Source organism: Triplophysa dalaica, chromosome 12 (assembly GCF_015846415.1).
Source record: "Triplophysa dalaica isolate WHDGS20190420 chromosome 12, ASM1584641v1, whole genome shotgun sequence".
Lineage (NCBI taxonomy): Eukaryota > Metazoa > Chordata > Actinopteri > Cypriniformes > Nemacheilidae > Triplophysa > Triplophysa dalaica.
Window position 1 is genome coordinate 20,313,491 of NC_079553.1, and position 26,526 is coordinate 20,340,016.

At 36.3% G+C, this 26,526-nt stretch overlaps 4 protein-coding genes across 6 annotated transcripts; 2 read left to right on the forward strand and 2 right to left on the reverse strand.

The window, feature by feature from the left end:
* The first annotated feature begins 663 nt into the window (after positions 1-663).
* Positions 664-5,797, forward strand: LOC130432430 (protein rapunzel-like). Of its 2 annotated transcripts, XM_056761773.1 has the most exons (3): positions 664-749; positions 2,346-2,541; positions 3,984-5,797. In XM_056761773.1, exon 3 carries the CDS (start codon positions 4,018-4,020, stop codon positions 5,197-5,199), a length of 1,182 nt encoding a protein of 393 aa, XP_056617751.1. In that variant the 5' UTR covers positions 664-749; positions 2,346-2,541; positions 3,984-4,017; the 3' UTR covers positions 5,200-5,797. The 2 variants fall into 2 exon arrangements, with proteins under 2 accessions (XP_056617751.1, XP_056617752.1); XM_056761774.1 differs by lacking the exons at positions 664-749; positions 2,346-2,541 and adding an exon at positions 2,620-3,087.
* Positions 5,798-5,944: 147 nt separating this feature from the next.
* On the forward strand, positions 5,945-11,445 carry rpz4 (rapunzel 4). The gene is made up of 3 exons (XM_056761775.1): positions 5,945-6,166; positions 8,113-8,164; positions 8,841-11,445. The coding sequence occupies exon 3, from the start codon at positions 8,869-8,871 to the stop codon at positions 10,042-10,044; it is 1,176 nt and encodes a 391-aa protein (XP_056617753.1). The 5' UTR covers positions 5,945-6,166; positions 8,113-8,164; positions 8,841-8,868; the 3' UTR covers positions 10,045-11,445.
* Positions 11,446-16,436: 4,991 nt separating this feature from the next.
* LOC130432434 (transmembrane protein 176A-like) lies at positions 16,437-21,420 on the reverse strand. 2 transcript variants are annotated; one of them, XM_056761778.1, is made up of 7 exons: positions 21,290-21,420; positions 18,530-18,741; positions 18,114-18,227; positions 17,761-17,817; positions 17,473-17,658; positions 17,207-17,326; positions 16,437-17,123 (listed from the first exon to the last, which is right to left on the reverse strand). In XM_056761778.1, the coding sequence occupies exons 2-7, from the start codon at positions 18,701-18,703 to the stop codon at positions 17,058-17,060; spliced, it is 717 nt and encodes a 238-aa protein (XP_056617756.1). In that variant the 5' UTR covers positions 18,704-18,741; positions 21,290-21,420; the 3' UTR covers positions 16,437-17,057. The 2 variants fall into 2 exon arrangements, with proteins under 2 accessions (XP_056617756.1, XP_056617755.1); XM_056761777.1 differs by lacking the exon at positions 21,290-21,420 and adding an exon at positions 20,984-21,141.
* Positions 21,421-23,276: 1,856 nt separating this feature from the next.
* Positions 23,277-26,526, reverse strand: LOC130432433 (uncharacterized). The gene is made up of 7 exons (XM_056761776.1): positions 26,397-26,526; positions 25,188-25,370; positions 24,880-24,996; positions 24,653-24,709; positions 24,355-24,552; positions 24,013-24,132; positions 23,277-23,922 (listed from the first exon to the last, which is right to left on the reverse strand). The coding sequence occupies exons 2-7, from the start codon at positions 25,359-25,361 to the stop codon at positions 23,857-23,859; spliced, it is 732 nt and encodes a 243-aa protein (XP_056617754.1). The 5' UTR covers positions 25,362-25,370; positions 26,397-26,526; the 3' UTR covers positions 23,277-23,856.

Here is a 26,526-nt window from a genome sequence, read left to right on the forward strand (position 1 = left end):
ACAATAAATATGCACCCTTGTCAAATTACACACGTGCCATTCAATAAACCGAAGGTGTGTTCATGTGTTCATATGCTAGGCGAAGTAGGCGTAAAATGCAAAAAATCTCTGTTCATTCGCGTTAAAGCAGGGGTGTCCAAAGTCAGTCCTGGAGGGCCGGTGTAATGCAAAGTTTAGCTAATCAAACACACCTGAACAGCTAATCAAGGTCTCACAAAACAGACTAACTTCCAAACAGGTGTGTTGAGCCAAGTTGGAGCTTAACTCTGCAGGACCGTTGCCCTACAGGACCGACAATGGACACCCCTGCCTTAAAGCGATGCCTCCTGAAGGGTAGTCGCGATACAGCGCCCCGCAGGTCAAACAACGTAATTGCGGGCCCTTACATCACATCATGTGAAATCAAACGACTACTCGACAACAAAATTATTTGTCAACAATTTTTGTACTGTCGACATTGTCAATAATGTCGACTAATTGTTGCGGCCCTAAATCGGCGGCTGCGCAATGTTGCGGAACCTATGGAAAACACATTCATTTGTACTGTTCATGACGACAGCAACTGAAATATCGACCGTTCCAAGATGGCGGACGCGGTGTGTCTTGAACGGTCGAAAGTGTAATACATGTTCACGTATCTTCTCAGGGCGTTGCTATGCAGCCACGCAGAGTGGGCGTTCCGAGTGGTTGCTAACACGTTGACAGACAGTTATTGGAGTTCTAGGGTAAAGTGAGAAACAACTTTTTCGGTAATATAACGACAGAAAGTATTAATTGTTTTACTCACAGAAATGTAATTATATAACAATAATTATTCCAATGTTATTATTTGGACTTTTAATAACAATCCCTTTGCGAAAAGGAACCATACATTTATTTATTAAAAGTGTTTTTATATGATTTATATGATAAATATGGTTTTGCTACAAATAGTGCTAATGATTAAGACTTTATGGTAAAACTAGGGTTAATTTTCGTGAGGGTCGCAATCTTATACTAAAGTACACAAATAATCATTTGCGATGAAGCGGCAGATTTAAGCCACGTAACGTTAAACAAAAACGCAACATTTCCTCGTTCGTTAAACGTACGTTAGATGCTCTGGTGTCAAAAGTTGCTTGTTGACGCTTGTTGTTATTTAATGCTTGTTGTTTGGAATAAGGCGTGCATTGAACCTTACACCACTGCAACATCGTGCCAAATGCACTTTAGTAGTGATGTAATTCCAGGTAAGGCCCACCTAAATCGTCGTTTATTTCAGTTAAGAGGCCAAACCTGTCTGAATCATTTCAACAAGGCCTAAAGCTAATTCCCACACAAATTTATTTCCATTAGACCTCCCTAAGCTACCTGCCAGCGCTTGAAAAAATCACAGCACGTTTACTGTCTAACTTTCTAGCACAGATTCGTAAAAATTAGCTTACAAAAATATCAGACTTCTTATAATGTCATATTTTGTCTCGTGGCCTCTTTTTGAACTGAAGTGACCTCTTGTGGCCGAGTACACATACACACACTGTGTGCAACCATAGTGATGCTCTCCACAAACTAAAGTATGCATTACTATTCTAAGCATGCTAGACACACAGCATCTTTAAAGTTTGTGTTTTTCCTAATGCATTGCGGCAATACAACAATATGTGGATTAACTTATACATGCAGAAAACTAATTACATTGTTTTACTTTTCTGTAAATGAAAATGAAAGTGTATCACAATAGGCTACATTGGGTGTTGTGGGATGTTGCCAGGGCTATGTTAGGATGTCCCAAGTAGTCCTCATTGTGTTGCTAGATGGAGTGTTGTGAATGGAAAGCACCATGTTTACTGATGAGCATGTTCAGTGTGATGCTCATTTGTTTGCAACACTGCTGATTTGCATCGTGTGAGATGTAAAAGTGAGATAAAGAAGACTGCTAAGGTATTTGCTCACCTGCACCATAGTCTGTGTAGTCCATGACAAGCCCCCACTGTTCCTCCTCAGATGAGTCATTGCATGCCAGCGTGTCACAGCGATTGCCGCAGCACAAAGGAGCTGCGTTTGACTGCCTGCCACGCTGGGGATGCACAAACAGAGGAGTCTTTCTCTGCGATGTAAAGCACTGTGACTGATATGACCGTCCCCCCAAGGCCAGTTTTCATGCAAATTTAAATTCGACAAGTGTTGCCCAAACATCCCCTAAAAAAGCGAAAAGAAAAGAGAACTTATGACGTAAATAAAGACTAAAATTGTACATGCTTGTACCCATGGCAACCAGTGTAGCAGGACGCAGCATGCGGGACATTTTCTGGGAAAGTGTTGCTGGTTTTAAAATAAATGCTGAGTTCTTGCATGAATGTTTACAGGATGTTATCTGCCGTCATGCCTGTCCCTCATCTCTCCGAGTGGGCTCTGAGGAATGCTTGCAGGGGACGGAGTTAATCCAAAGTGGGAGGGCCGCAGGGGAGAGTCTATAAAGGACCCTGAGAAGCTGGTGCTTTCACGCACTGTTGGACTGTGTTGGGACATAAGAAAACACCTCTGTACATTTCAACATTAACGGTAAGACTTTTTTCTCTAAATACTTGTATGAATTTGTTCTCTTTTTAGCTTTTTATTTTTCTTATATTTCACAATTGAAAAAAACTGCAAAGGACCCAAGTTACAAAGTTATTCTACAAAGATAATATTAATAGTTCATAAAATAAAAAGGTTGGTCAGTTTTCTATACATTTATTGATGCACATTTGATGTGAGGACACTTTTCGGGAATCGTTTTATAACAGGATGTTGCGCTTGAGTCAATATTGGCTTTCATGGATCTCGGAGCTGCATTTAAATGCACTGGATTACAAATAAGGGATGTGGCTTTGAGCTTAAACAGAACAGTTGGTTGTTTCCCTTCCTCTTTTCAGAACCAGTTGCTTGGTTCTTTTTATTCTCAAACTGGAACCATCAAAGGCACAGTGTTGCTTATATCTGTTACTAGCTTGAATTAATTTTTTTATGAAGTACAGTTTTTCTCAAATCTGAAAAATCCTGGAATTTCTTTTTAAAACCATCCTTACAAAGGAGGACTTGAAACAATCAGGATCGTTGTATTGTTCAGTAAGTATTCTTTTTGCTCCTAATTCCTGTAAAGTCAAAATGTCTGAAAGATGTATTGTTGAGTCATAAATTACAAATTCTAATCTACAAAATCCTAATGTGAGACTTACATTCAAGATTTTTGATAATGGACGTTTGACTAAAATGTATCAAATCTAATGTTAACTCTTGAATTGTATTTCTTCTTATTTACAAAAGTAATTTTACTCTTTGCTGGAAATAATGCTTTCACCACAAAACAAGTGTATTGGTTACAGATTTTCTCAGATCTGGGTGTGCCTTTTTTTCTGTATATTGAGTCTTGGGAAATTAGATATGAGTGTGAGATCATCTCCCTTGTGTAATCAAAGTGCCCAGAAACGTCCTGTAATGCTTAAACAGCCAGAGCGTTCAAATATATTTTCCCAGGAACCTCTCCTGAAAACATCTGCCTTGCTACACAGCTGGGGTTTAAATGATAAATGATTCTCTCTGATTCACAATGGCTGTGTACTCATTACATTTTAATGTGTACTTTGAACCATTGTAGACATTAGAGTGTTTGCTTTTAATTCTTACTTAGCAGACACCTGATCCCACTGATCTGACTTTATTGTTGTATCATTTGCCGAGACTTTGTGGGCGGGGTGTTATGTGGTTCAGAACATGCCCGAACAAGACCAGAATTTTTCTTTTTTTTTGATGGCTCAAGTCAATGGAAAACCTGTATAAATGTCCACGTAACCTTCGCGGATATTTTTCCCCTGTGGTCTAGCTGTCCGATTAATCTCAGGTTGCTTTAAAGGTCCCATTTAAAGAAAACAAATATGACCCTCAGAAAAGGCTGCATTTATTCTGGTATTGATTTTTATGTTGTGGCTTCCAGTTTATGATATATCTGCCTCGATCTGTTACAGACAGGATAGGAAGGATTCACTCCTTTGGGTCAGAATGAATCGGGTGGAAGAATGGGTTCTGGAGAACAAGGGCAAGATCGAGAAAGGAGTGGAAATCATGGGGCAAAGTTGTGAGGTTTTAGCAGCCACCGTGGGACAATTACACCCCATCCTGGAGGCTGTGTTTGTTGCCTCAGCCGAGCTCCTCAGCAACCCAGATGGTAAAGAGGCCAAGTACCTCACCGAGCAGTTCGAAATAATCAACCAGAAACTCGAAGGCATCCAAGATGAAATCGACAAAATAGCTTTGGAGATGCAGCGGACATCCATGAACAAGCAAAACTTTGACAGCGAGGCGCAGATGATCAGCCAGTACGAGAAGTTTCAAGACTTTGTCAATGCTAAATCCAAGTTCAAGGAGAAAAAGAAGGAAAAGTTTCTGAGCCACTACGAGAACACGAATGCAGATCTGAACATTGATGCCTTGTATAACGCCGTACTCGGTGAGAATACGTCTGGAGATCCCATGCTGTACACGGTGGTGAGCACAGAGCAGCGGAGCAGAAGAGCGGTTGAGGAGTTCTGTGCCAGGCTAAAGAAGCTGTTTGTTGTGGGAATTATTTCAGTCATGGGTCACGCTGCCCTGAAGGATGGAGCGGTAGGCGAGGCCATGGTCAAGAAATGGCAGGATCGTATGGAAGAGGTTGAGAACCGCATGAAGGCCGCGGTGGACGAATGCATCGAAAATTTCCCCCAGCAGGCTAAGTTGGATGTGGAGTGCCAACTTGTGGAGCGGCAGGGCTCTGTCAACCCAGAGTTCACGTCATTTATACTGGATATCCTTGCCAAGAAATATGACTGGGTCTCTTGGTCTGTTCGGGTGTTCAAGCACGGCGGACTGTTCTTCTGGAATTGGCTCGCTGGCAAAAAGTACCAAGGAAAAGGTGGAGGTGGCAACTTTTTCGATCTTCTCACCACAAACGAAATCAGAATCGTAGTGTCTTTCAGTGCAGACCCGAAACCGCTCAACAAAAGCCAGCTACTAGAACAGATTGAGTGCCAGAAGATGAAGGGTAACATGGTGTCTGTTGCTCAGACTCTGTGCGGCTCTCTTCCCAACACTGTGGTTCATGCCGTCAGCCGCTATAAGAATGTCGAGGAGAAAAACAACTTCCAGCCAGAATGCTACTACTTTGGGATTCACAAGAAAGCCTATTTCTGCATTCATTCTGAATAGATATGCCCAGACGGGAAACATCATAATGGCAATCAGACTTCAATGTAGTTGATTGCTCAGCATAACATACGACAAAAATACTGCAGATTCTCTCTAAAGCTACAGTTGTTGCATACCTGAGAAAGTGTATTATTGCTGGCATTTAAAATGACCAAATATTAATGTATAAATATGACAGATATTGTGTAAAATTATCATTAGTCCGTTTTGTTATCTTTTTTTAACACATTTGTGGCTGACAAAAGGAGCCTGATTAATGGCAGTCATGGTTAGTTATGGTGTTTACAATCAAAAGCCATATTACTTAAGATTTAAATTGTATAAACATTTATTAAAAAGGGGAGAGGGCTTTACTCAAAAGATATATATAGACAGAAAATATACATTTACATATATAGCCTGTGTAATCCATGGTATGTAATCACACAATAAAACAAATATGATCCAGAATTTCGTTTCAAAGTATCTCTAGCCATGCTGTTGTTTCACATTTGTAAGGACTTGTACCATAAATTTACCGTAGTGACCATAGCTTCCGCCAAATATTATAGTTACTGAGAATTTGAAACATTTACCATTAAAGATATTATAAAATGTCTCCATGTGGTGTTTGGGCTTCATTCAAGTATAACTTAATGGTGTTCTTTTTGTTTCCATCAACCAGATAAAATTCCAATAATAGACCTAACTCAACAAAGACCCCAATAGACCAATATGACGTTTCCATTGAAACCTACACAATTTTAGTGGATGTTTAGTCTGGTATTTTGGCAGAAGCTATAGTATAGTTATCATGGTCAATGTTAAGGTTCAAACGCAATACTTCGGATTCCTGCTGTATCTGATGGGTGTGTCGAGAGATTATACAGGAGAACCGACACATGATCAGAAGTAACACTACTCGACACAGATCAGCGCAAACTAGTTTTTATTTCTTTCTTTTTTTGCCATTTGTGATCGATTCAAGGTGAGTTTTGTTCGAGCAGAATAATAATATCTTCTCTAAACGTGAATAATGTAGTTCTTCTCTGTCTCAACTCTTTCTCATGGGAGCTGAAGTTTTAGGGCGTTTCTCTTCAGACCCTGTTCTCAGCGTCTGACATTTCTCGTGACTTCGATACTTTTTTTAAAACACGACCAAGTTACACATCTGATCAATTATCTACGCAAAATCATCTCTGTCTCTGTAAATCCATCGCTTTAATCGTATTTGTTATCAAAAACTGATGACTCGTTTGCTCGCTGTGCTGCGCCCTAAACCAGGAAGTGTTTCATATGACAACAGTGTTCACTGTTCCAGTCTACAATATAAGATAATTAAAATGAAATAATGTAAATAATAAACGTTAACGTATGTTTTTGAGAGACTTTTCCTTCGGCTTGACTTGCACGTGTGATTGATTATATCGGAGGCCTATACCTGCAGCTGTATCACAACTTTATTTATATGTGTTTGGACAAATAAGCTAACTGAATTAAATGCGTATGCTAATTTAAATTAACCTCACAAAACAGTGTAAACACGACAGTTTACCAGTGTGTTGCTGTAATTAAAACGCGTAACGTTAAGTTACATGCTGTTTAACAAAGCCCTCTTGGTTAGAGGACAGATTTAATAACACTTTTTAACACTTACTGTTACTGTAACGTTAGCCACTTAACACATTGTGTGATTTGTGTCCACACATCTTTAAACTGGTAACGTTTATCTAAATGCATAGAGGCCTACATCGTGCTTGCTATAAACGGAGAAACTTGTGGACGGAGTGGGATTTAATGTCGTGGTGTGACATTTTGGAAACATTATTGCTTGAATCAGAGATTTAGTCGTGAAAAAAAGTTATACAAAAAGCTGATAACAGTATTTTATAAATGCGGGTGTACAGAAAGAAGCTGACATGATGTTTTTCTGCTCTTGTTGTCATGGTTACTGTAGTGCTTTGGAAAACGTTCTTGCTGGGCTAGTTGAACCTGAATGTTAGTGAAGCATGTGTGGTATATTGTGAAGATTTATTTAGACTTTTCTGTCCTCATGTTAGATGCTACTGTGTCATGTTTTTAGCTCACCCGAAAAAGAAACATCTTCAATCATTTACTCACCCTCATATCATCAAACCTGTATGACTTTCTTCTGTAGAACACAAAATGAGATATTTTGAAGAATGTCAATGTCTTGCCTCTATTGACCTTCATTGTATGGACACAAAACCACTGAGACATTTCTCAAATGATCTTCGTTTGTGTTTCACAGAAGAAAGAGCCCAATTTGGATTTTAAACCAGATCAGAGTGAATAAATGATGACGGAAGTTAAAAGGATCATTTAAAATTCCATCACAACGATTCACATGTAGCTGTACTATCATCAACAATGGTCATGAATAGCAGTTGTTTAATGTTTTGCTCCCAGTCTGTTCACACCTGCCTATTTATTTGTTATTAAACAAACAAAACTATGCCAAACCAGCAGGAACATTGGCCATTCTCAGTGCTAAATTAATGAGGTTTCCAACTGAGAGGCTTTAAAGCATGAGCTTTTAGATCAAAAGGTAAAAACTTTTGGAACAAAATACCTGTGCTCCTAGTAAAAAAAGCTTTGTTGCGCTATGTTATGTAAGCATCTCCATTTGAACTGGTCCGGTTATTTCCAGTTGAAATGCTTTTTTCTTGCATAGCAATCCTGTTGTGTGGTTATAGCAAGTGAGTGTTTAAAAAGACTATTTGCTGTTTCTTTCAGTGTTTGTTTGAATTTGAATGAATGCATCTGTCTCTGTTGTGTATCTATAGGTGTGGTCGTCAGAAGTCTCTTGCCATGTGTACATAGACCTGGCATGTATTGTTTGGCTATTGATGATCTTTTGCTTTCTAACAGTAGTTGTGCGGTTTCTTATTTCTTTTCTTTGCACTTTTTCAGCGAGCCCACCATCATCCACTACAGCCTTAAGAGGAAACCAGCACTAACACATGTAAGTTCTTGTTCCAGGCATCCCTCAAAAAATGGTTTTGGTTTATGAAGGTTTTAATGTACATGCACACTTTGTAGTGCACTAGTATTGTCATACTAGAAAACCCTTGGTGTTTGGACATTGTGCTGGAGGGCAAGCATTCATTATTTCCAGGCACGAAAGCCTTAAAGTATGGGTGTAACTTTTTGCATGTGTGGCTATTTGCACCATTATTTTTTGTAAACCACTAGCAATATGTCTACAAACCACACATCCAGTTTGTAACATGTGTAACAAAAAATTAGGACAGTTTACATGTTTTCTAAGTAAATCAGGGTCTTTTTGTTAAAGTATAAAAGGATAGTAAAATGAAAAATCTCTCATTATTTACTCACCTTCAGGTGGTTCAAAATTACTCACTACCATAGTTTTTCTAACCAGTAGTCAATAGTGCCTCACAACGTTTTGGTTACAAACATTCCTTCAAAAAAATGTTTGATTAAAAGATTCTCATAAAATATATATTTCTCATAAGTATCTATATAAACAAAATGTATAAAGGTTTGAAACATCTTGACAGTAAATGACAGAATTTATTTAAAAAAAATTGGTGAACTATCCCTTTACAGCACAAGTAAAAATATATATTTTATATATTTATATATCTTTTTTCTAATGATGTTCATACTTCACACAGATATTTTTGGCTCTCCAACTCTTGAAACATGGCCGAACAGCTGCAGAAGTTTGTGTCACAAAAGAAGGATGTTGTGGAGACCGTGATGGAAGTCTTCGAGCAGGGTGCTGAAGTGGTGGCCAGCATTGCTGGAGATTTGTTCCCCCTTTTCGCCATCGCAGCTCCTCTCGTGAAGCTGGCGCTGGATAACGTGGAAAGCAAAGAGGCGGTGTACATGGCGGAACAGTTCCAGAAAGTACGAGATCGCCTCGAAGCCGTTTCCGAAGAAATCCAGCAGATCAACGATGAGATCAAGAAAAGCGGGATTGATGCTAGCTACTTCTCCGTGGAAGAGAACCTGACCAACCAGTTCCGCAAATTTATGGACATTCTCAAAGCTAAACCTAAATTCAAGGAGGTGAGAAAGAAGACGTTTTTGGAACACTTCAAGAAGACAGATGGTGACAAGAACCTCCACAAACTGTATAATGCTGTGACAGGGAATAACTTCTCTGGAGAGTCTGTGCTGGAGATCACGCTGAATTACGAGCAGAAGAGCCGCAGGCCGGTGGAGGAATTCTGCGCTATGCTCAAGCAACTGTTTTGCATCGGATTGATCGCTTTACTGGGACACGCAGCCCTGGAAGGATACGGCGAAGAGGAGAAGTTGCTTCAAGAGTGGGGTGAGAAGATGAAAGAGGTTCAGTCTAAAATAACCGTAGTCGTTGAAGACTGCATCAACAGCTATCCCACGCAGGCTGAGCTGGAAGCCAAACGCATCGTAAGAGACCACAGCGACAAAACCAACCAGCAACTGGCTGACATGTTAACAGACCATTTAAAAAATAAGTATGACTGGGTGTTCTGGTCGATCCGTGTCTTTAACTCTCCCAAAGGTTTGTTCACCAACAAGAAAGACTTCCAGGGTTTGACGGGAAAGAGTCGGTTTCAGGTGATGGCGTCGGATGAGAAGTTAAATGTTGTGATTTCCTACAGTGCCTCACCTGAACCCGTTGATAAAGATCGGATACAGACTTTTGTGTCTGAACAGAAGAAGCCTGAGATGACGGCGATGGCTGAACAGCTTTTTGAGATAATCCCTCATTGTGTGGTGCATACAGTCAAGACCTCGTGTAAAGATTTGGGCTTCTCCTGCAGCTTCTCTGATGAACTACATTACAATGATGAGTTCAAGAACTTTTATGTCTTTCTTCATTCTGCTTAAAACAAGCCTAAAACAGTAATGCCATTCTCAACAGCTACACAGATGTTGAAGAATGAGTTTGCAACATTATATTTTAGTAAACCACAATTAGAGTACAAAACCATTCTGTGGTTATGATGTAAGGGCCAAAACATATGTTAGTGACATCTGAGAGTTTTTTTGTACCACTATTTTTGAAGTGAGGGACAAACAAAGAGATCAATATAATACTAAAATCTGTCTATCTATCTTTCTACCTATCTTTCTATCTATCTATCTATCTATTGTCTTCTTTCAAAGCACAAGTATAATCATACATACATCATGTTGTGCCTTTAATATTTTCCAGAAGCCAAGACTAGAGATTGTTGACATGATCACCTGCACATTGTCCCGAATATAGAGTATTTTCTCGCAGCTCTAAAAGATCTGCTTCCACACTGTGGCAAACTAGCCTGTTGCCTGAAGACTCGTCTACTTTTATTCTTTGGTGTAATAAATAAATACAAATCATATTCCCTATACATTTGTGAACTTGTGGTGGTTTGATATTTTTGCATGTCATATTCAATTACATTTTATTTATATGCCGCTTTTTACAATTTACAACGGGAAGAAAACAAAACAAAACAGAAAAGGGTAGAAAACAGTACAGTGTGATTTGTACAGTAACTTTGATGAAAAGTTACTGAGTTATGCTTTTGATTAGTGCTTATTAGCTTATTAGTTTATATTAAGAGCGTAGTAGTTTATACATTCATATTTGTTTGAAGCTCTTTAAGTCTGATTTTGTTAAGACTGCTTTTGCGACCGATATCAAATAACAGAGGAATGTTTTAGGGAGGAATAATAGTAGAGGTGCAATGTAACTGAGTGCAGTTACAACTTCAACCTGCCCATGGTAAAAAAATACTAGGGACTGAAAATACTGGTTAGCATTAAAGTATCAAGTAGTCCGTCTTTCTCTGTTTCTTAAGATTTCAGCTTTGACTGTAGTTCTTTGTCCTATTTGTTTTTATAGCTGTGGTGTGAAGGGGATTTCAGCTCATCAACAGCTAAAACAGGAATGAAACAGCTTTATAGGTAGGCTAGATAACATAATAACTATTGGCCTCCATCATCATATTTATAAAGTAATGAAATTTACATATTCTTTCAAATTTTCCTTTTTTGGTTTAGTAATGGCTTGCCTGAAAATATTGGGTCTTGAAAATGTATGAGTTTGCTTTTATGATACTGCATATGACTGTTATTTATTGAAGAAATGGGCAGCCATCTTCAATTTAGAAAGTGATATGCAAAATGGCGACTGAGTATGTAAAACGGAAAGCCTTTCTGTATTGAAATGTTGATTTTTCGTAATGTATTTACAGCGTGTGATAAAAAGAATAAAAGTAGGTCAATAAAATAATTTTCATTTACCATTTTTCTATCATTTAAATATGAAATGGAAACATAATGTGTTTCAATCAAATTTTTTTGCAAAAATGTTCATTCTATTGTTACTTTGTTTATGTACAGTCACTCAGTCAAACATCTGTTGGACTTTACTCGCAATGATACATTTTGGTTTGTTTAATTTTTGATAGCCCACTGATCTGTATTGTTGTGTAATTTGCCCAAACAAGACAGAAATCTTTTGAACCTTTTTGATGGCCCGTGCATATAAATGCACAAGTGATGCTCATTGATATTTTACCCGTGGTCTAGGTTTCCAGTTCAGCTCAGGTTACTTTTAAGGTCTCGTTTTGAGAAAACAAATATGACCCTTATAAAAGGCTGCATTGATTTTAGTATTGATTTTTATGTTGTGGCTTCCAGTTCATGACATAAGCCTTGATCTGTTACAGACAAGGACAGTTGATTCTGAAGACTCAAAATGAATCTTAGTCAAAATTGTGTAGTGTTTTGGTGCATTGATAATGGTCTGGATTATTTACTAATATCAGAATATAAACCACATATTCAGTATGACATATTAAAACTGATCATTTACAGTTTTGGAAAAAAAGTCAGTGATCAAAATATCGATCATTAAAACGTTGTTGTCATTCACATACATCTTGACTTGTCCCTTGAATAATTATAGTACTAAATATGTTGCAAACACATAATGTGAAATTTTCCTGTATGCTTATAATGAAGACTAAAGTTCAACGTGAGCATTGTCAAATAAATTCACTCTTTGTCAGTCATTGAATAAACTTGATCTTCACAATGAACTGCATTTGAACATGTATTTTAATTTTGTGGGAAAAAAGAATATATACTGAACAAAGTGTCAGTGCTTATCGGTATTAGGCAAGTTACTTTTGCAAAATCTTAGTTAGTTTGAAATGCTGGAGTTAAATTGCACATTTTCTCTTAAGGAGACAGCATGATCAAAATCATATATTTTTATAGGAAATATAAGTGTTTTTTCATAAGTGACTTATCTGTGCACTTTATTATTTTTCATGCGTTGGGCCGTGCAAACATGAGGTGGGTATCTGTTGAGGTTATTCCAGAGTTATCCCTCTATGAAAGTTTTACATTATTTGGATTGAAAAGTGGTTACATGTATTACAATCTGAAATTCTGAATGATCATCCTTCTTTGTTAAAAAATACAGCGGAAGTCAAATATGGAAGTAAAATGGATTGTGTTGCATGTTAACTATAATTTGTAACGTTTTGTCTTGTTCGTACTTACAGTCATTTCATGATAAAGTACTCAACCTTTTCTTCTACTTTTGTTTCATAAAACAAAATGTTTTTGAAGTGTATATCTGTCTGTTTTTCAAGTACTCTCTAGACGTACAGGATAAGCCCATCACTTTATTGGATTTGGACACTTCAAAGATCCTGTTTCAGACTGTTTCTGGTGAAATCTGATAACCTGAGCTCTCAGAAACAGAGGAAACATTTCCATAAATAATCTCTAGCACAGAAGTGTATTGACATTCCTTAAACTTCAGCAAACCATATAGTGTGCCAAACATTCTTTTAAAATTAAAAATTCCTAAAATCAACCACAGAAACACACTCTTACAAAATACTTAACATTGTATTTGCATATGCTATTTGCATATGTCCTACTTTGTATATCTACTGTTATTTCCTTCATGAAATGTAAATCTGGTAAACCTATCAGGTTATACAGGCATTAGATTTGAAGTTTTCCTAAATTATAACATTGTACATCCACCTTTTAAATCGCTGTAGACGGTTCACTGTAAAAATAGTTCTGTGGATGAAACACCCATCATACCCTGTAATTTTGACCAAGAGCCGCAGATCTATTATTATCCCAAGATCCACCCTATAGCACAGCGGTCAAAAACTAACAGCTTTTTACAAAGGCTTTAAGATAGGAATTGTTCCAAGGAATTTTAAATTATTGTGGACAGAAGGGCAAACAGCTTCCAGGATGATGGGTTTGGGAGAGCATTCGTAAACTTTCTGCACGGCTCTTACAACATAAAGGAGAAAACAACAGAACTGAATGATTTCAATGATGTTATTGCCTTGCTTAAAAAATAAATAAATAACCATTTGAACAATGAATACAATTTTAAATGACCATTTAACAAAATATTTGTTTGTAATATTTATTATTATGCTTGTAGAATGTTAGTGTATTGTTATGTTAGAACAGCAACACGCTAGCACTTAACTCCACTGATATTAAATATCCTTTAACCCAGGTCTGCTATTTGTGTAGCACACAGATCTACTTTAAATATCACATTTACATTTAGGCATTTGGCAGACGCTTTTATCCAAAGCGACTTACATTGCTTTATCCTATACATTTTACATAGGTGTTTCATTATATATGTCTAAATAAGTCTTGCCCTTTTCATGTTTTATTGCAGTTAAAGTCCTAGTGGGCAGCAAATTCTCATGATGTTTAGAATCACGACCTTCATGTACCCGTAGTACTTTGATGGTACAGCTTCCTCTTTTAAAGAACCATTCCCCCCTTGTAGTTCTCTATCAAATCACTGGTAATCTACAGCAGATTTTGGGGTTTCTCCACCTCCAAAAAATTCCAATTTAACCCTAATGGTACGTGATATTCATGCTCTTTTTAGGACGAAATGTGTGTAGTGCAAGATGAGTCATCAGTTATTGCTAACAGGTTTTTGGACTGGTTTTATTTCAGCACAGTCTTGTATCATGCTGTTTAATTATCATGGGTGACTTACTTGTTTTCCAGCCATAATTGTTTTACCAAAAAGCAATGTCCCGTAGTTTTGTCAATGGCCTTATTGGTTAGGACACATGGCCTCACTTCTGACGATGGCTAAATGTAACAGAACGGCAAGAGACAACCCTGTCGAAAAACAGCATATGCTGGTTTGTGCTGGTTTAATCTGGTCATGTGCTGGTTCAAGCTGGTCACGTAGTGGTTTTAACTGGTCCTTAGCCTGCTCATGTAAACCTAACTCAACATATGCAGTTTTTTTCAACAGGGAAAGAATGTATAGGTTTGATGTTGTCAAGTAAGACAAGTAATCTTCATTTTTTACCGTTTAAAATGAAAATAGACTTATTGGCAGAGTTCTCACTAGAAATCAGGCCAACCAATAAGAGAAATGTGCTTAAGATGCATGGCCGGCTTTAGGAAACACATGGACATACACTCCCCGTTAATAGCGTAAGAGATCATTCTAATCAGTCCAAAATTACTTTTCCATGTATATGATTTGGCCACAGAGCCTCGCATTGAGTCCGGCCCCATCAGGTGACCTTAGGAACGCAGAAAAACATCACGTGCATCGGGCGGTTTCGCTCGAGATGCAGAAATACATTGTGTTGTCATTTTTCAGCTCAGTTTTACCTTAGTTCTTCCCTAAAGCGGTCTCTGTTGAAATAATTTAATTTTGGAGCAATTTCATCTGAAAAAAATCGAATAAATGTTAGGAAGGTGAGTGGGTTCAATGATGGACTGGCTCATCCAACAGGATTTGACGCAGACATGGAAAAACATCCATAGGGTGAGGTTTTTCCTGGTTTAACACGCTGAATGAAGCCAAGACATAGATATTAAGAGTTCTTCTCAAGAGGAACCCAAGGCTCTTGTTTTTTAAAATCTGAACATGAATAAATGTGCATAGACAGGAAGTACTAGTCAGATTTTCTTGGTTCACTGGTGATGTCATTGGTTTAAAATAAACAAAAGAAAATACATGAAATGAAAAGAAATAAAGTAAGAGACTTATCGAAGGTTAAGATATCTACAACTAATAAAATTTAAATGTCATGTCTACACTACCAAAAATATACAAACAATTTTCATAGGCTAGATATAAGTAAAAACATCAAGACCCTACTTAAAGAACATCCTTCACCTGAACTCTCCTTTTAATAATAACATGTAAACTCACATTGAATACATTATCTGTCTATTTCCATTCAGAACAGATGAAAAAACTATGTAAAATTGTAGTAACAGTTAGCATTATAAACAATAATGTTCAAGAGTTACTGGTTGTACATCCAAGTCTTTTTAGTGAAAAAAATTGTAAGCATAGTATTATACATCATGTTTATACAGAATTATACTTGCTTCAAGCAATATATGCCTTTCCTACCTCGTCGTACTATACTTCATGTAATGCACAAAATGGTTTTGTCTAGGTAAAATTAAAAAATTTGTTCCATTCTGTGAACTTCTAGCAATATTTCTCCCAAATTTCAAATACAAATATAGTTTTATTTGCAGAAAATAAAAACAGGAGAAACAGATGAAAATAAAAAAATATTTGATAATATTTCAGACTTCAAATACTGCAGAGAGAAATTTACTTTAAAATAATACAACAGAAAAGTTCTTTTTTTATTTGGATTTAACCTGGATTTTCATCTGTTTTGACACATTGTCACTTTCACGTTGCTGTTGGATGACTTTGTCATTTCTGAGGTTTGATTTTTTTGAAATTCAAAAGACACAACACTGGAATGGCCACAAATAATAGAAATTGATTAAAGGAAAATTTGGAATGGTCTTTTAATTTTTTCTGTGACGGTAGTAAACTCTGGATTTTCTATTTGAAAGTACTGGATTCTGAATCGCTGACGTCTGCTGACTGCTGTTTTTAAGAGATATGTGAGGAACAAAACTAAGGAACAAAAATCATCATAATTTTACTGAAGCACAACCACTGCTACTTTGACATCTAAAATACTAACGAAACACATTGATGAATATAAATTGGGAGGTTTGTTACTGTGATATGTATTAACATGCCCAAAAAACTATTTTTTTCAAAAGATTTCCATGGTGTTTAATCCTGATTTGTCAATCATTAAACTAGTATGTTGTACAGACTTCATTTTGAGATTATCATGCATTTTTTATTTCCATACAGTTTATTTGTATTACATAGCTTTCCGGAAAACATAGAAATAACTGCTTCAATCTGAGGCTTGAGGTGCTGTCAGTTATTTATTCCTTACTTATTTATGGTCAAATAAACTTTATCATGGAGAACAATAGATATAAAATATAGACATGAAATAACAATTTAAAGATAATCCGTTAAAACTAAATTTAAATTTACCCATAGATGTCATGGTGGAATGGAAAAGAAATTTCTGGCACCAGGTGGTGGCTCCGTTTAACTTTCTCGGTGGCAACAAGATATATTTGAGGATCTTAGCCCCACCTAGAGGAACAATGATGCAACCACAGAAAATCAATCTTTACATGTAATGGATGAAAGCTTGACTTTCATATACTTAAAAATATATATTCATACCACACCAGGATACATTAGGGCACGTTTAATAGAAAATCACAAGCAAAAAACGACCTTCATTTATATATGGTTATATAAGGTCAGTTGTGAAAAGTGAGAGCATTGATCTTCTCTTTTACTGAATATTTCTATTTTTTCTACATAGGTGTTATATAAAAGGAAAAGGGGTGTGACCAAAGTGATCTAGTGATTTCTTTAAAAGCAATTGCAACTTATCCCACAATAATTAACATCTAACTTGATTATTGTGTTGCAATACATCGCTTTCTTTTCCATGCTCATTGTGTCTCTAACATGCAGGATTTGCAGCGGCATCTTCTAGGAGCGGCTTGTAAAGTTGTGGGTCCTCCACAGACTGTAAAACCACAAACATACACAAATGAAATTGTCGTCACCATCATCACATATGATAAGTTTATTGTGGTAATAATATAATACCTTTGCAGCCCCACTCTTCTCACACAAAGCTTTCAGAGTCACAACACAGAAACTGATGGTTACGCAGAGCTGAAGAGCTGCCAGAACTATCATCATGATATCCAAACCTCCGAGGATCATCTAGAGGAGCAAAAACATCAGTTTCAAAAGACAAAAGCACAACAACACTTAATTAGTATGAGTACAAATATATTAATTGGATGTTTGATTGTAGTGAAATCTGACAGCAAAGTCTTACAGCATCTTCTGAAAACCAAGAAAATCACCTGATTGAGATGCTTGTAGTACTGACATAATTCTGTGGCCGTTCTCTGTTCAGGAGAGGGTGTTGAATCATTGTAATAGTGATCACACCACTGGTAGCTGCCCACTGCCACATCCACTGAATACAGCACAACAGCGGCGATTGCCAGACCAGCACTAACAATGTTTAAAATCACTGTGATGACCAGCTGTAACAAACAAACAAAAATAAACTGATGATCCTTGTAAAATAAAATCGGAAGTAAAAAGTTAAGAACAAAATGTAAGTTACGGTTTTGATGCACACTTACGAGACAAGGACTGGGAAACTTAGCAGCAAGAATACACACGATTCCAACTGCAAGAAACTACAAAACAACAAGTGAAAAAAGTGAAAAGAACATCTGCACATGAGTGCAATTAAATGTTTGACAGCCATGTCTTAAATAGATTCAAGCATATAATGATATGGACTATATAAAATAAACATACAAAAAAGTGTTGTTTTTTGGTCCTCAGATAAAACCTTCAGTAATAGGTTCTTAGTACTTTGGGTGCAACCGAAAGGTTATTTCAGGATGCAAAGGTTCTTCATGAAATCTTACAGAAGGACCTTTAAGGAAAATGTATTATTTATTATTGAGAAGAATGAGATTGAGCTTACCATACCACCAAGCCAAAAGGGTGCTCGACAGTCCGTAATTACACTATATATTCCGAAACTTGCAAGGAGAATCCCCAACACAATATTGATAACTCCCACTATCATCTGTACAACCTACAAAATAAGTAAAATAACTTGTACTAGTGTGTACTAACAAATGCATCTTTTATGAGCACTAATGTACAAGAGCTTTTGCTGGATTGTGAATATATTCAATGCTGAGGAAGCTTTTTATGACAAAATGAATATATTAAAAACACAACTATTCCTCTTTGGACGCTGGGTAGTGATAGAAGGTAGGTGAAGAGGTCCTTGCTGTGCCATTAAGATAACACGCCTATTGTACAGTCAGCATCCAGGACAGAAGCCATCTATTTGCTTAAGATTAAAAATACATCAAAAATATAGTAACTCACCCCAAAAGTTGTCTGAGTATTTGTCAGCTTTCTCTTCGGCTTCTGAGCTACAGAACACACTGGACTGTAGCACAAGGTACCCAAAATCTGACACAGAAGTGGCCATTTGCTCTTTGGGTTTGTGGTGACAGAGATAACGGTCATACCGTCACCTTGAGACATTGTCAGAGACATCTTGAAGTTCTGGGCTGAGAGAAGTGATGGAGTTCAACCTTCACACAGGTGAAAATGGCAAATAAAAAAAGGCAAAAAGTAACATATCAACACTCTTATAGAACATAGTGCACACGTAACACGTTTTAGAGGAGAAACAAGCATGGTACATACCTGAACCTGAATAGCACAGAGAACAAGTTAAAGCCAAATGAAACAAGGATGTTTGGCTAATTGTCACATTATTATTATAAAGAATATTCCTCATGGTAGAGTAGAGTATAGCTAAAATGCTCTTAACACGTCCACCATTATGTCCTAATTAAAATGTGGGCCATGTTGTCACACTAAGCCTAACTGAGGTGTCAAATACATTTTACTAAAAATAATATGCTATTCTAATATAGTACAGCCCGGTTTCACATTTACTCACCCTCAGATTGTTACAAACCTGTAAACATTTCTTTGTTCTGCTAAACACAAAGGAAGATATTTGAAAGAATGTCAGTACTCGAGCAGATCTCATTCCCTATTGACTAGTATTTATTTTCCCTACTTTAGCAGTAAATGGGGGACAAGATCTGCTCAGTTACTGACATTCTTCCAAATATCTTAATTTGCCCTAGTTGAATTAGGAGATATGTCACTTTTATAAAAATGCCTCAGTAAAAACATGACTGGTGTGCATGTTGAGACAAAGCAATGGCACGGTTGTATTTTACGGTTTGTCAGTGCACATTATTTTCAGTTAAGGCAACTCAAACCTTCATTGTTGTCTGGGACTAGTTTTAAGACTTTTTAAAAATGTAGGCCTATTATTTCAGCAACATGAAAGCAGTTGAAAAAAGCAGTCTGATAAAACAGCTCGGCATAAAATAAAAGAATAACATTACATATTGTAATTTTTATGCTTAAAGGGGTCGGTCATATGACATAAATTGAATATTATTGTTTGTTTTAGATGTAATGCAATGTGTAAACACGATTTAAGGTAAAAAACGCTGTATTTTCCAAATACCGTGCATGTTTGTGTCTCTTCTTTGCCCGCCTCTCTAAAACGTGTATATTTTTTTTAAAACTCGTCGCTCTGAAAAGCGAGGTGAGCTATGATTGGCCAGTTAACAAGTGCGTAGTGATTAGTCAATTGTACTGACATGTACGCCCATCTTACTTGCCTACGCATTTGGGTGCATCTTAGTCAAATCATACCACGAACTGATGTAGATTTGTGGGGGTGTGGTTACACAAGGCGTTTCAAGCAGGTCTGGGTGAGCATTTGCTTTTAGATAGAATGCATCTTTGCACTTTCATTTTTGCAATTTCACGTGTCTCATACATGCATGGGCAACTTATAACACACCAACGACACAGAAAAACTTGTATTCGTGCCATATGACCCCTTTAAGTTAGAATTTGCCCTAACAAAATATTTATAAACAACACAGTTCAATCTTTGGGATAAATTAAACTTAAGAGCATATATAACTGAATTTTGGTTTGGTATTATTGTATTCATTTATTTATCTAGAAGATATTACAAAAAAATGATAACACTGTTTTTTTAAGGAGAGTTTTTAAGCGGGTGATAACATCAAACACCAAGGGGCGGTTTCCCGTACAGGTTTTAAACTTATCCTAAACTGAAATAAAAGTATGACTTGTCCAAACTGAAAACAACTCGCACTGCCCTGTTGAAAAAAACTGCACATGTTGGTTTGGTATGTTTTGATGCTGGTTTGCTGGTTTAAGCTGGTGATGGGGTGGTTTGAGCTGGTCATGTGCACATTTAAGATGGTCCTTAGCTGGTCCATAGCTGGTCAAACCAGCATCAGAATACACCTAACCCAGCATGCTGTTTTTTTCAACAGGATGACACACCTTAAAACAAATCAGTACCTTTGTGTTCTCTCAAAATGCACACAAGTAATGTTTTAAGTAAGGCAAAACTACTTAAATTTTCTAATTTAACTAAGGTATATAGTCCAGATTTAAACTGTTCCTTGTCCGGGAAACCGCCCCCAATCCTTTTTAAATAAATAAACTGCCGATAAGTGGAGTCCGCCAGCTTCTCCAGGACTTATTAAATGGGATACAGTATGATATCACATTACTCTTGTCAAATTTCAGCTTTCTAAACATGTTTAAAACTACACTTCGTTTTTATTGAAACTGAAGTTTGACAGCATGAAAGTGCGCAACGTTAACGAGAAAATGGCTGCGATTTAGGTCAAAGTCGATGTTTATTCTCAGAATTGTTACTGAGATTCGCGGATATTTCCTTAAAATTAAATGAAAACTCACCACGAGATCACTTCAATCCAGAGTAAAGTTTTTACACTCTCGTTTGTGTGTGCTTCAAATTGTATAAACAACGACAATACCACATGATTTCCGGTAAATTTGGACACTCGACAGGAACGGTTTAACTATTTGTATGACATCATGGTTGACATCCTCATGATGCGATTTCTCACGCGCTCACTGCCAAAATAAATCTCACGCAAATAATAGGCCTACGAATAAAATGATATAAGCTGCCCATATGACTTAACTTCTGTCAGAACGAGGCTTTATAGTTCGTATTGAGTTTTGCAATTGTTTACTTACTGTAGGCAGATTTGGAGCAAACGCGTCCGGTATTAATGGGACGTCTGGTTGCAGTAAAGTTAGCGTAGTACGTACGAAGTGCGCACTTATAATCATCATTGCGGTAACGTCATATCAACAACAGATTTGACGGCACTTATACCTACGTTTACGGTAATATCAAAAAATTCTTCAGATGCTTGAAGTCATTCGTTGTGCGGTCAGTGAAAGCAAAATCAAGTGCATGGGGAGAAACAGAAAATAGTTTGTAAAAGTAGCTGGATTATGGATCATATGAAAGACTATATTATAATTACCACACCGGTTAAAATGTTTTACTCCATCCAATTAAGCCAAAATTGACAACCCAGAAAATAAAGCAAGAATTGCTGATGATGGAGAAATTAAAAGGATGAGCATGTTTCTCACAATGTTTCACTTCTTCTCATATGAAATTATTTAAACTCACGTCATAAATATCAAAAACTGTTTATTTATTTGGTAAACAATATAAATTCACCAAAAAAATCAGCGCTTCACATTGAGGTTAAATTTAAGATAACGTAAAGGTGTAGTTTTTTAAAAAGGGCTTGTCAAAGCCTACAATTAGATATTTTGACAACAAATGTTTTAGCGCCACCTAGTGGTACAATGATAGTAACCACATAAAATCAAATCAAAACAAAAAACAATTTTTGTTTCTCAAATAGTATTTTTATGTAAGATGAAGATGAAACCTTTATATACTTAAGAATACATTAAAAGGAAAGTTCATTCAAAAATGAAAATTCTTGCATTATTTATTCACCCTCTTGTCATTTCAAACATGTATGACATTCTACAGAACACAAATTAAGATATTTTGAAGAAAGTTGGTAGCCGAACAGCACCGGCACTCTTTACTTCTATTGTATGTACATCAAACCAATGCAAGTTTTCAATGGGTGCCAGTTAACATTCTTCAAAATATCTTCTTTTGTGTTCAATATGAAAATCAAACAGGTTTGAAATGACATGATGGCGAGTAAATGATGACAGAGGTTTTTTTGGGGAGAGGGGTGAACTATCACTTAAAGCAAGCTTCAACTCTACATAACAAAAAGTTAGCACAAGCAAAAGCTAAATTTATTAAGTTCTGTCGGTTGTGGAACGTGAAAGCCCATATAAACTTCCCAATACGAAAGCAGCTCCCGTTAATCCAACTAACAAAAATAAAGACGTAACTTCATTAATTTTTGTCAGGCTTCCTTTTCAGCTTCTAAGCTACAGAACACACTGGACTGTAGCACATGGTACCCAGAATCTGACATTGTCAGAGACATCCTGAAGTTCTGATTGGAGCGAAGTGATGGAGTTCAACCTTCACACAAGTGATAATTGTCAACACTGAGTATTCTAACTAAACACAGTCACACATTATTTTTATTGAAGCAATGGATAAGCCACAAGGCTTTTTTAAGTTTTAGAGGAAAAACAAGCATGACATTTACATTACCAGGGATGTGTGGGGCTAGTTGTCAAATCATTTATTAGAGAATACTCCTCACGGTAGGGTGAAGACAAAAAAGGTTCTAAATAGGTCCAGCATTAATGTCCCAAATAAAAGATACCGTTTATCAGGGCATGTCGGGAATTGGCGTTAGATGACATAAATAAACTTTTAGTACACTTAAAATGTAGATCTATTATTTTAGCAACATGTAAGCAGTTGCAAACAAAAAGCAGTATGATAAATCAAATCAGGATGTAAAAATAATAATAATATTATTATGTCAAAGCATAGGGGAGATGGCAATTTAATAATTTTTGGAAGTTAAAACCTGCCGTACCAGATATTTATGAATAACACAGTTCAACCTTTAGGATAAATGAAACAATCATTATATTTAACTGAATTTTTTTAATGTTTCCCAGGCTACTGGGAAAAAATGCTAATTGGCTTAAAAATCATACATTTTCTCGCACAACGGTTAGCTGCTTCTTTTCATATAAAAAATGTAAACTCAAGTCAGAATTGTCCATTTATTTATTGTTTTGGTAAGCAGCTGTGTAATGATAACATGCAGTCACTAAAATCTAAGTGCTTCACATTGGGGTTTATCTTAAGGTTTTTGGGCACTTTTTAGATAAAGAGGCTTGTCAAAAATTGCCATTAGACATTTTAACTGTAGCATCTGACTGGTTGCTCTGCTATGTTTACTGAAATACAACAAATATACTCGTATAACACCCAGAGATCCCAGCGCCATCTAGTGGTGATACAAATAATCACAAATCAAATCACAAGGAATGCAATTTTGTTTTCTAGACTTTACATGTAACATGGAGACGAAACCTTGGTTTTCATATACTATACATTAAGCAAGGTTCAACAATTTAACTATATAAAAAAAAGTTGTAAAAGGTGAAAACCCAGTTAAAATACCAGTATGAAACATTTTATGAAAATAAATCAAATTGCTCTAATTATTTATTTAAAAAGCAGCTCCCAGTAATCCAGTTTACAAGAATAAAATGTAACTTAAACATTAATAAAAATGTAACAGAACTATTGTGTTGCTTTTCTCATGCATGCTCATTGTTTCTCTCTAACATGCAGGATCGGCAGCGGCATCTTCCAGGAGCGGCTCGTAAGGTTGTGGATCCTCCACAGACTGTAAAACCACAAACAAATATATGCATCGCTCTAAAATTGTGATCATCACAGTGGATGTGTTTGGTTTTGTTATGTGGTAATAATGTACCTTTGCAGCCCCACTCTTCTTGCACAATGCATTCAGAGTCAGAACACAGAAACTGATGGTTACGCAGATCTGAAGAACTGCCAAAACAATCATCATGATATCCAGACCTCCGAGGATCAACTAGAACAGTAAAAACATCATTGTCAATAGACAAAATTACTATTACAAGGATAAAAAATAGGAACACCAGCTCTAATACAACTAAAGCAGTTGTAAATGTATGCTTGGTGTTCATTTCAATAAAGCATTACAGTTTGTACAATTGTTTTTACTAGATGTTTGGTTGTGAGGAAATCTGATGCAACAAAGTCTTATATATCTTCAGAAAACAAAGTAAATCACCTGATTGAGATGCTTGAAGTACAGACACTTTTCTGTGTCCATTTTCTGTTCAGGTGAGGGTGTTCCACTTTCATAACTTGAATAATAATAGTCATCACAGCGCTGATAGCTGCCCACTACCAGGTCGACTGAATGGAACGTAACAGCTGTGATCGCCAGGCCAAAACTTACAATGTTCAGAATCACTGCAACAAACAGCTGTAACACACAAACAATAGATCCCACAGATGCCAAGAAAACAGAGCGGACAAGAAAACATGCCGATCAAAATAAAATAATGGCTTTGATGCACACTCACCAGACAAGGACTGGGAAACTTAGCAGCAAAAATAGACACAATTCCAATGGCAAGAAACTACAAGGAAAACAAATAAAAACATGAAAAACTCAGTATAAGATATCATATTTAAAGGGTTGCGAACTCTTATTATTGACCCATGTAGTTTACTGCTGGAATGATTCACATTTTTCCTACTGTACATGAACAGATTCAGTCTTCCATAATAATGAGGAGAATATTCTTACCACACCACCCAACCAAAAAGGTGCCGAACTCATTTCCAAAACGAAAGTGACTACCGGGAAGATTATAAGTATAATACCCAACACAAGATTGAGGACTCCCACTATCATCTGTATAACCTATGGAATAAGACAATATGTAAATATGGTCAATTTTAAATGCCCTGTACAACATAATAAATATATTACAGACAGTTAATACTGTTTATTGAATAGCATTAAGAATGTAAGAGTATCCACCACAAAGCATCTGAGGTTGGAACTGTCCATTTCATAACAATTGCATGTATATCAAAAATATAGTTACTCACTGCAAATGCTGTCAGGGTGTTTGTCAGCCCTCCTTTTATATGTTGAGCTATGGAACACACTGGACTGTAGCAAATGGTACCCAGAATCTGACACAGAAGTGGCCATTTGCTCTTTGGGTTTGTGGCAACAGTGAAAACAGTCACACCGTCACCCTGAGACATTGTCAGAGACATCCTGAAGCTCTGAATGCAGAAAAGTGAAAAACCTTCAATCAATTAGGACAAAATAGTGCATACATTCTTTTAAAACAATACATAAATCACGATGCATGGATAAAAGCGACTGCTAAATGACTATTGTAAATTCCATGTCTTAGAAGGAAAACGAGCAAGTAACTGAAAGTCACAGAGAACATGATTAAATCTGAAAGACTACTACTGAAAGAGAACAAAAAATAATTTTGCACCTGTTCTATTATTGTCCAAAATACAACACATTTTAATGGGGCATGATTTTTTGTATAAAATACTACTTAGAGTATGTTATAATAGCATGGGAGTCATATAACTTAGAATCTCATAATAGAAAATTCACAATAATGAGAAGGTTTCACACAATAGTGACTAACTATCTCATAATAATGAGAAACAGAGTCGAAATTGATTTATGTAATTTCTCATTATTTTAATGTACGAAGTCATAATGATTTAAAAAAAATCCCACATACTTATGAAGAACACTGAGAACACATCTCCATTAAATTAACACATTTATGTTCAAATATGCTTATATAGGCTATACAACTGTAGTATAATGGTATTACTTATGTATCCAGCTATTTAAGATTGTATAATTTGTATTAATTTAAAAAAAAGTTTTTTTAAAACACTGGTAATTACAATTGTACTTTTCATGATTATTAATGTAGATTATTGGCATGATGTTATGTTTTTTATTTGTGCAATCCAGCTATAAGCAATCCAAAATTACGCCAGTATTGATTTTAAAGCACTTTTATACTTTAATATTACAGAGAAATATCTCTCAATAAAAATGAGTGTCATGAAAACGTGTAACGTTTTGTTTTATCTTTCTCAACACATTTTAAAACATCGTTGCTTGTAGGAGGAAGTTTTACCTGACACACGTACAGTCTGCTGAACAAGGAAGTGAAGATTTAAATCGCACTTTGTTCACTTGCTGATTTGTTACTTGTTAATAGTATGTGGTATTCGCGTATCTTAACATTTTTTATATAAAAAACTTACCTCTTGCGTACTTCAGTCTTTGTTAAATTAACTTTGTGTTTTGAAGTGTTTAAATGTGCTCCGACGTGTACCAAGTCACGTGATTTTAGCTAAAAGACGACAACGTAAGAACTGTTTAACTATTTGTTGG